The 8,478-nt window shown below is 53.1% G+C and overlaps 3 protein-coding genes across 6 annotated transcripts in view; 2 read left to right on the forward strand and 1 right to left on the reverse strand.

Moving 5' to 3' along the window:
• Positions 1–383: 383 nt before the first annotated feature.
• Positions 384–2,582, forward strand: Cldn7 (claudin 7). Its single transcript, XM_005399528.2, has 4 exons — positions 384–1,052; positions 1,775–1,939; positions 2,024–2,108; positions 2,202–2,582. The coding sequence occupies exons 1-4, from the start codon at positions 830–832 to the stop codon at positions 2,362–2,364; spliced, it is 636 nt and encodes a 211-aa protein (XP_005399585.1). The 5' UTR covers positions 384–829; the 3' UTR covers positions 2,365–2,582.
• A 240-nt stretch (positions 2,583–2,822) lies between these two features.
• On the reverse strand, positions 2,823–8,326 carry Elp5 (elongator acetyltransferase complex subunit 5). Of its 4 annotated transcripts, none has more exons than XM_005399534.2 (9): positions 8,237–8,326; positions 7,632–7,793; positions 7,480–7,540; positions 7,313–7,393; positions 5,852–6,057; positions 4,403–4,584; positions 4,001–4,096; positions 3,776–3,876; positions 2,823–3,153 (listed from the first exon to the last, which is right to left on the reverse strand). In XM_005399534.2, exons 2-9 carry the CDS (start codon positions 7,756–7,758, stop codon positions 3,039–3,041), a joined length of 969 nt encoding a protein of 322 aa, XP_005399591.1. In that variant the 5' UTR covers positions 7,759–7,793; positions 8,237–8,326; the 3' UTR covers positions 2,823–3,038. The 4 variants fall into 4 exon arrangements, with proteins under 4 accessions (XP_005399591.1, XP_005399590.1, XP_005399589.1 ...); XM_005399533.2 differs by lacking the exon at positions 8,237–8,326 and adding an exon at positions 7,975–8,064; XM_005399532.2 differs by lacking the exon at positions 8,237–8,326 and adding an exon at positions 7,907–7,994.
• Positions 8,327–8,378: 52 nt separating this feature from the next.
• Ctdnep1 (CTD nuclear envelope phosphatase 1) overlaps positions 8,379–8,478 on the forward strand; it is a gene marked incomplete in the record, with an annotated part of 6,791 nt that continues 6,691 nt past the window's right edge. The window contains 1 exon segment of the mRNA XM_005399537.2: positions 8,379–8,478.

The following is an 8,478-nucleotide window of genomic DNA, read 5'->3' on the forward strand; positions in this document are numbered from 1 at the left end:
GAAGAGCGGAGGGTGGAGGCGAAAGTAGGGCTGGACAAAGAGCACTCGGGCGGAAACTGGCGGCGGGGTGCCGAGTCTTTCCCGGGGCGCGCTGCAGCTCGGGCTCCGAAGGGTCCCAGGCCCACATATGGGGAAGAAGGGAAAGGGTAGCTGGCGCCAGAGGGGAGTCCAGTAGCTGAGGGCTGCCTAGGAGCTAGAGACTCCCGACAAGCAGTCGCTTCCTCTCCAGCGGCGGTGAAAGCTGGGCAAGGGAAAGGGGCGTGACCCTGTTGCTCAGGTTTCTTCCTCTTCACCTGGGCAAGGAGGAGTGGGGGCCAGGACTTCCGGTTCAGGTGGGTGTCCCTTCAATGACGTCAGGTCATCCTCAGCAGCCTCTCCCACCCCCCTCCCGCGTTCCCGGTGTCCCTGCGGCGCGTCCCCGACGCCCTGCATATATACGCAGGTGCGCCGCACCTGTCCGCCCGCACCTGGCCGCTCCCCGCCCAGCCGCTTCCTCCGCGCGCCGCAGCCTCTTGCCACCAGGCCGGGACACCTGGGGACTGCGCCCAAGCAGGGAGCGCCGGAGAACCGCCTGGCCTTCGGGGACTGCTTTGTCTGAGCCAGCCCTTCGGGCGCAGCCTGCCCGTCCGCCGTGAAACCGTCGCTCCACCGAGGGGTCGATTGTGTTTACTTCGAGTGACAAGATTTACAGTCACCCAGCCAAAAACTTTGTTGTCTCTTTGGGGGACGTAAAAGCACCCCACGCTGTCGTTAGTGGGGCTGCCCCCGCCCACATTTTGTTTTACTGTAGGGTCGCCTGCTCGGCGTCCCGTCTTTTCTGAGGGCGGAAATGGCCAATTCGGGCCTGCAGCTGCTGGGCTTTTCTCTAGCGGTGCTGGGCTGGGTGGGCCTGGTGGCGAGCACTGCCATCCCACAGTGGCAGATGAGCTCGTACGCGGGCGACAACATCATCACGGCTCAGGCCATGTACAAGGGGCTGTGGATGGAGTGCGTCACCCAGAGCACCGGGTTGATGTCCTGCAAGATGTACGAGTCGGTGCTCGCCCTGCCCGGTAAGGCGGTTGGGTCGACGGGGCGGACGCGCCGAGGGCCAAAGTGGCGGGCGAGGGTGTGGCAGAGGCCCCTTGGCCGGGCACCCTGGGTTGCCAGGGAGTAGCAGGAAGTAGAAGTGGTCGGGAGGGCAGTAGGGTTGGGCGGGAGCTCCGCGGGGTCAGGCGGCTGCACGTGGGCCGGGTCGCAGGCTGCCTTTGCTCCCCTTCTCTGGGCCGCGCCTCCTCCCAGGCTGGGGTCGTCGTCCACCACCCAGCGTCCTGGGCAGAAGAGGGCACCGCGCGCAGGCCGGGCCGAGGGCAGAGGTACCGTGCGGGTTGTCAGAAGTGGGCCGCCGCTTGTGGCCTCTAATCTTATCTGTCGATAAGTCGAAGCCACAAACCCTGTGGCCTGGCTAGCGGGCCAAGCTGTCCCGCTCGCCCGCAATGTGTGACCTGCAGCCGAGGCTGTGGCGGCCACCTGCACCTTTTTTGCTACTCCTTCTCACCCTTCCCCCTACCGGGAGCAGTTTCATCGAAACCCTGGCGCCCCGGGCGGGTTCTTGAAAGGGCGGGGCTGGAGCGGGAAGGCCGCCTAGGCGCCGGGGGCGGGAACCTGCCGCTCCGAGCAGACCTAGGACACTGAAGAGGCCCCGGGCCGGGGAGGCGGGGGAGCCTGGAGCCACCTGGAGTCACCTGAGGGCCACCTGCACATCCATCAGTGATGCCGATCTTTCCCTCCGCAGCGACAATACAAGCCACTCGAGCCTTAATGGTGGTGTCCCTAGTCCTGGGCTTCCTGGCCATGCTAGCATCCACCGTGGGTATGAAGTGCACCCGCTGTGGGGGAGATGACAAGGTGAAGAAGGCCCGCATAGCCATGACTGGAGGCATCGTTTTCATCGTGGGAGGTGAGTGACCTTTGTTTCCATCCATCCAGGAGGGAAAAGCGTTGGTACTCAAAGTATAGTATGGGACTCTCCTTCTCTCACCAGGTCTTGCCTCCCTGGTAGCATGCGCCTGGTGTACTCATCAGATTGTCACAGACTTTTATAACCCTTATACTCCTGTGAATTCTAAGTAAGTCTGGAAGACAGGTGATCTGGAGTCCTGGGGTAGCGGGGACAGCAAGGGCAGGCCAGGGTTCTGAATCCTGATCCCCTCTCTCCACAGGTACGAGTTTGGTTCTGCCATCTTTATTGGCTGGGCAGGGTCTGCTTTGACCATCCTGGGGGGTGCACTGCTCTCATGCTCCTGTCCTGTGCGTGACAGCAAAGCTTCCTACCGTGCTCCCCAGTCCTACCCCAAGTCTGCCTCTGCCAAAGAATATGTGTGAGCTGGGGTTCCGTGCTCCAGCGTGACAGGCTGTGGGTGTGCCCAGATGCCCTCTTCAATCTGGGGTAGAGGGATCAGCCTGTGGGCAGGGTGTGGGACAAAGGCCTTCAGGTCAGTCCTTCCCTGCACACCATGTATATTTCTGGGGGGTAGGCTAGGGGTGAAACAAAGGAGGGTATGCTTTTTGTACAGTAATAAAAAATACATTTTGGAAAATAGGCTTTTTTTCTTCGGGACCTCTGCTTTCCTTCCTGCACAGACCCTAATGGGACATGGAACCTAAAGTGCATCTACTTCACAGTTTAAAAAAACCAAACCAAACCCAACCCCCACTTTTAGAGCACCAGTGTTGTGCCAGGCTGTCCCAGCCCATTTCATTGTTAGTCAGGCCTAATACCTCCACTCTGGACTCAAAAGACTCAGGTGGTTGCCCCCCTACTGTTCAAATAGTTACCAGAGTTTGTTTTAATAATAAAAAATACTTTATTAAGTAGGGAGGGCTCCTATTCTCTCGTCTTACCCTATGCCCTCATTCTGCTTTGGGCAGTGATCAGCTGCTGCTCCCTGACTGGCAGGGAGGGGGAGGGACAGGGTCAGGCCAATGCAAACTGAAGGATGGTTCTGGGCCCAGGCTTCCCCTTCCTGCTCCCACTACAGTCCAGTTAAATTTGACTGTCAAATATCCAAGTCATCATCTGGATCTTCTGGGTCCAGGTCATCGTAAGCATCTGGCTCATAGAAGATGTGGCTGGAAGCCTGGCTTGGCTCAGAGCAGAGCAGAGCTTGTTGTCTGAAGAGAGAATTGGTGACTATGAGGGTGGGTAACACGTCAAGTCTAGATACCCTCTTCCACGTGACTGGCTGTTACTCAGCCAAACTCCTAAGCCTCTGTCTATTTCCTGGTCACAGTCCATCTCTGAACTCCCATTATTTGTCAGGGCGGAAGCACTACCCACCCAGGGGCAGGTGCTCATATACTGCTCTAACAACACTCTATGTTCTGAGTAGCTTGAGGGCAAGGATTCTCCCACAGTCTTGCTTCACCTACCCACGCACTGGGCACAGTGCAGCAACGTTTGCCACACCCATACAGCTTCCTGTCCTAGCACTGCTTCCTGGAGACAGGCTACCTCTCCAGGTTCTAGTCTGGCTCAGCCCAGGCTCAAATTACTCTGGAAACAACCATGGAGCTGGAACCCACTGGTCTAATGAAAACGGGAAACACAGAGGCCCTCTGCCCTTATGGAAGATATGAGTAGGAAGGGAACCACTCTCTGGGCTTGTCTCTGGAGGTGGACTTCAGCCCCTATAAAGTCTGAGGGGTTAATCAATAACTTGTCATCACCCCACCTCTCTGTGGCCCAGATGCTGGGCTCTACTCATGGACTGAGGATCCTAAGCTCCAACCTTACTTTTCAGAGCTGAACTGGAAAGGCAGAGTCAGGCTATCTCTGGTTTCTCTTTCTTTCTTGGACAGGCGAAGATTGAAGGTCAGGTGAGCTGTGGGGTCCACCTGTAGGTACAAAGGATGCGGCTACTTGGACCCATCCACAGAATCTCTGACCCCACCCCCAACCTCTGTAGTTTTTATTCTCCTTGTCAGCCCCCTTGTTCTTGCCCTGGCACTCTTCAGATACCAGTAATGTGTGAGGATCTGAGTGGGGCTGAGACTGTAGGGTGGACCCCTCTTGGAGATCCACGCTGAAGTCAGGAAGGATGGAAAACCACTGAGTCTGGGGAGAAGAAAGAATAGTTAAAAGTATCCCCCCCCCCCCCCCGGGTAAAGAACATGAACAACATGCACAAAGCCCTGTGTTCAATCGCTAGTACCATAAAAATTTTTTAAAAAAACAGCCACAGGAAGCGTAGAGGGCTGGGGATACAGCTCTGGCAGAGCACCTGCCTGGCAAGCGCAAGGTCCTGAGTTCAATTCCTGGTGGTGGTGGGGGAGGAAGTATGGAATTATATAGTCCTTTAATTGTCCCATCATGCCATTAATTTCTCTGACCCTAACCTCTATCCCCATCGATTTTCCTAACCTGATGAGCTGGACGATGTCTGGGCTTCCGGTAGAGGATATGGGCTGAGGTTCGGCCCATTGTACCATCTAGGGTCACTTCGATCTGAGCAAGGCTGCTCAGTGCTCCAAGGGGGCCTGCAGCGTGGAGCTCCTCATGCAGCAGGCCCAGCACATTCACCCGCTCTACTGGAGAGCTGTCACCTGGAGAGGAATAAGAAAATTAAGGGCACAAAAGACAGTAGAGAACCTGTAGAGTGGAGGCCTGGGAGGAAATAGTGAAGAAAAGGATGGAGAGACCTGCATTCCATCCTAACTCTGCCACAATCCCAACTTTGGCCATCCTAACTCTGCCACAGTCCCAACTTTGACCAATCCCAACTCAGGGCCCTGCACTGAGCCTCTTCCTACCTACACCTTAACATACTTCCTTACTCTAAGGCAAATGTGATCAACCACTCTGGGTTCAGTCCTTCAGCAACTCCTCACAGCCTTCAGGATGGAACACACACTTTCACACTTAACTCCATTAACTTTCCAGTCTCATCTCTTCCACACTCAACTACTTGCAGTTTTAGAACCTTGCCAAGATTTCAGTGCCTCCTTTCTTCCCCCAGTTTTTGGGAGCATTAACAGAGTGTCAGGCATTGTACCAAACACTTTAACACAGCACTTCAGTGCTTACAAATGTCAGGTTTTATTTATTTTTTTGGTGGTATTGGGGATTGAACCTAGGGCCTTTGCACTAATCTACACTCGCAGGCCTTTTTCAATTTTTTATTTTGAGACAGGATCTTGCTATGTCACTAGTTTGCGCAGGCTGGGCTTGATATTGTGATTCTCTTGCCTCAGCTTCCCAGAGTGCTGGGATTACAGGCCTGTGTCACCACACCTGGGCAAAGATCAACATTTTTAGACCAAACCATATGGCAATTTCAAATGGTTCATTCCAATGTGATATTTCTTCCCTTACCACTTTTTTGCAGGGGAAACTGAAGCACCTAGGGATCAAGCACTTTCATACAAAGCTTAATATATCTAACTCCAAAACCTATAGTGTACTTTAGGGCTAATCCACTGCCCTTTTCTGGATAAGCCTGGCTGACCTGTGGCTCTTCAAAATGGTTCTTTCCTTAAGGCACCCTGTACATGTCCCTATATCATCACAGATCTTATCAGACTATTTTGTAACTGCCTGTTTACCTGTCTGTGTCCTTTACGAGACTTTGAACTCCAGGAAAGCAACGACACAACAAAGTTAGTCTTTACTTTTCTGTTATCTAGAATTGTACCTGACAGATTCTACATATTTAATCCTTGTTAAATGGGTAAAGAAAATAAATAAAAAAGGCTGAGGTGTTGGAATAAAGTCTGATGAAAGATCCTTGATGCTTCTGCTTAAGGTAGGGAAAGTCATTCTTGGCAGGAAGAGACACATGAGGGAAAGCAAAGGTCTCACCACAACACGAACCTTGACGGCATAGAGCATGGAGGGTCTGGCAGACTGTGCTACAAGGAAAATGAAGCAACAGCCAGCTGAGTGAATCAAGAGCAATGGTGACTGGCCTAAGATCTGTCGGCCTGCACATGGCTCTCAAGGCTTCCAGGGGTCCCCGAGGAAAAGCCTCATTTTTTGACCAATTGAGAGGGTCTCTGAAGAGGTCATGGTAAACCACTCTGCAAAAAGAAAATAAGAGACGTAATATTACACTTTCTCCCTGAGATACCCTAAAAATTCACAAAACCTAATTACTCAGAAAGTCTGAAGCCTAAGTTGTAAGCTTGACATTACTACTCGTCCAAGGTCACCTAATTTAACATTTGTTCTAAACTCTTCATCTGTACTATCACTACCTTAAGTTATGGCTCTACTCTTCCTACCATTCTCTAAGACTCAGGGGAGGGTCACCGCTATGTCTCCAAGACCCAGCACATCTGGGTTGTAACTGATGCCCAAAATGTATGCATTGCCTCTGTGAACATGGATTACTGCAATAGCCTTCCTACCTGATCTTCCTGGCTCCATGCTGCCACCTTCCAATACATTCTCCACACTGTGGTCACTGTCTGGATTAGTATTTCTAACAGGAATGTTGTTATCAATTCTCCCCAAATTTTCAAATAACTCGTCACTGCCTTTGGGTTAACATCTCCTTTTCACACACTATAAGACTTTTTACAACCAAGTACCTCTTTATCTGCATATCCTTCGGTACCTCAGGAAGCTCTTTCACCTCCCATAAAGAGTTATTACTTATTATACTCTCATTCTGCACAAGCTGTTTTATCTGCCTCTAGGACAAGTCCCTCAGTAGCTTGCAGTGTTGAGTCAAATCTAGAATCCATGACTGATTTAAGCACCACCAGATTCTGGAGAACTCAAAAGGCATATTCTTTTCTTTTTTTTTTGGTACTGGAAATCGAACTCAGGACCTTGCACTTGTCAGGCAGGTGCTTGAGCCACTAAGCTATTATCTCTGGACCAGCATATTTATTCTTTTCCTCTAGTATGACCTTTCATACTAAGCTGCACGGTCTGCCTTTTATTACTATTACTCTTAAATTCGAGGATCTCTGCTTTGTATTGCCCAAACTGTCATCATTCTCCACCATTCCTCTTATTAACTTTCATAACCTTTAAAAGATCCATATCTACAGGCCGGGCAGGGTGGTGCATGCCTGTAATCTCAGCACTATGGAGCCTGAGGCAGGAAGATCGCCGCCAGTTCAAGGCCAGTCTGGGCTACATAGTGAGTCCAAGACCAACTTGAACTACATATTGAGACCCTGTCTTAAAAAAAAATCCAGATCTATTCATTCACCGAATAAATGGCTGCTACTACATACTAGATTCTGTGCTCGTTGCTGTAAATGAAGTCCATTACCAACAGAGGTCCTGCATCTATCGAAGTATCTCCCCATTTGTACTCACCGGCTGTTAATATTGGAGTCAAAACCTTCTCGAAACTCTTCCTCGCTGATTTCGCAGCCCAGGACGTGAATCTGCTCTCCACTTAGGCAAGACAAGGGGGAACAGTCGAAGCGTAGGGCACAGACTCCCTTCCCCCAGCAAGACGGGAGGTTCAGCCAGATACTCACCAAAGTGCAGATTGCTTGATAAGCGCCTTCAAGAAGTCGCGCCCTTCCCACTCTATGGAATCTGGGGAAAGTAAGGACCCTCAGCTTTCCGCCTTCACGAACCCGTCACGGATTCTATCCGTGGCCTGTGCCTCTGTGCCTAAGACCCTTACCCCGAAGCAGTACCAATCCGCCAAAGGCCAACAGCGACTCCAGCATCTCTGACTGCTGTCCCCGCCCACTCAGACGCGCTCTGATGGCGTCACGGCCCCGCCGGCTCCAGTGAACGGGGCGGGGCATTCAGGATTCCGCCCACCATTAAGTGCGGGCAAAATCTGGAACGAAAGGTGATTTTGTGTTCAGTATTTCCAGAGGGGGTCATGCGGAGGAACACCTCCACATTCTTGGAGCACAGAGCTAGGGACGACAACAACAGTCCACGTTTCACCGTGACAGGAGCCGCAGGAGCCGTTGGGACTGTTGTCCGGCAGCAAAGGGGCGTCGCACGAGCCCTACCTATACTGCGATCAGAACCCCGGGTCAGCTGACGTCAGCTCGCCCCGCCCACGCTGTTCTTGGCTTCGCTCCAGGCCCCGCCCCGCGACTGCCTTCCGCGCGTGCGCGATACTGCCGGCTTGTTCGGGCGCTCTAGGCTTTCCTTATCCCTACCCCCATAAGACCCAGGCGAGGGAACTTTAGTCCCGGTGAAGCGAATACACGTCACCAGCGGAAGTAGTGTCAGAGGGGAAGAGGAGGGGGAAGAGAGGAGGAGGGAGACCTCTGGGTGGTAAAATGGCGCCTGTCAGAGTAGGAAATCCAGCGGCAGTGGCTGCAGCCCCAGTCCCCAGCGGCTAAGGGACCTCTGACCTCGGGGAGGGGGAGGCCACTCCGGCCCAGTGCTCCGCGCCTTTCGGCTCCCCCTCCCCCTCCTTCCCTCCTCCTTCACTCAGCCAGGCTGTTCTCTGCCGCCGCGGCCCTTCGCGCGCCGCTGCCCCCGCCCGCCGCTTTCCCGCGGGCAGC

Source organism: Chinchilla lanigera, unplaced genomic scaffold (genome assembly GCF_000276665.1).
Source record: "Chinchilla lanigera isolate Chin_1 unplaced genomic scaffold, ChiLan1.0 scaffold00066, whole genome shotgun sequence".
In the NCBI taxonomy this organism is placed as follows: Eukaryota; Metazoa; Chordata; class Mammalia; order Rodentia; family Chinchillidae; genus Chinchilla; species Chinchilla lanigera.

Coding starts and splice junctions, on each gene's coding strand:
- Cldn7 (XM_005399528.2), top strand. CDS start 830: ATGGCCAATTCGGGCCTGCAGCTGCTGGGCTTTTCTCTAGCGGTGCTG. Junction 1,053..1,774: donor GTCGGTGCTCGCCCTGCCCG/GTAAGGCGGTTG, acceptor TTCCCTCCGCAG/CGACAATACAAGCCACTCGA. Junction 1,940..2,023: donor CATCGTTTTCATCGTGGGAG/GTGAGTGACCTT, acceptor TTCTCTCACCAG/GTCTTGCCTCCCTGGTAGCA.
- Elp5 (XM_005399534.2), bottom strand. CDS start 7,758: ATGCCCCGCCCCGTTCACTGGAGCCGGCGGGGCCGTGACGCCATCAGA. Junction 7,394..7,479: donor ATCAAGCAATCTGCACTTTG/GTGAGTATCTGG, acceptor GTCTTGCCTAAG/TGGAGAGCAGATTCACGTCC. Junction 6,058..7,312: donor GACTCCAATATTAACAGCCG/GTGAGTACAAAT, acceptor TTCTTTTTGCAG/AGTGGTTTACCATGACCTCT.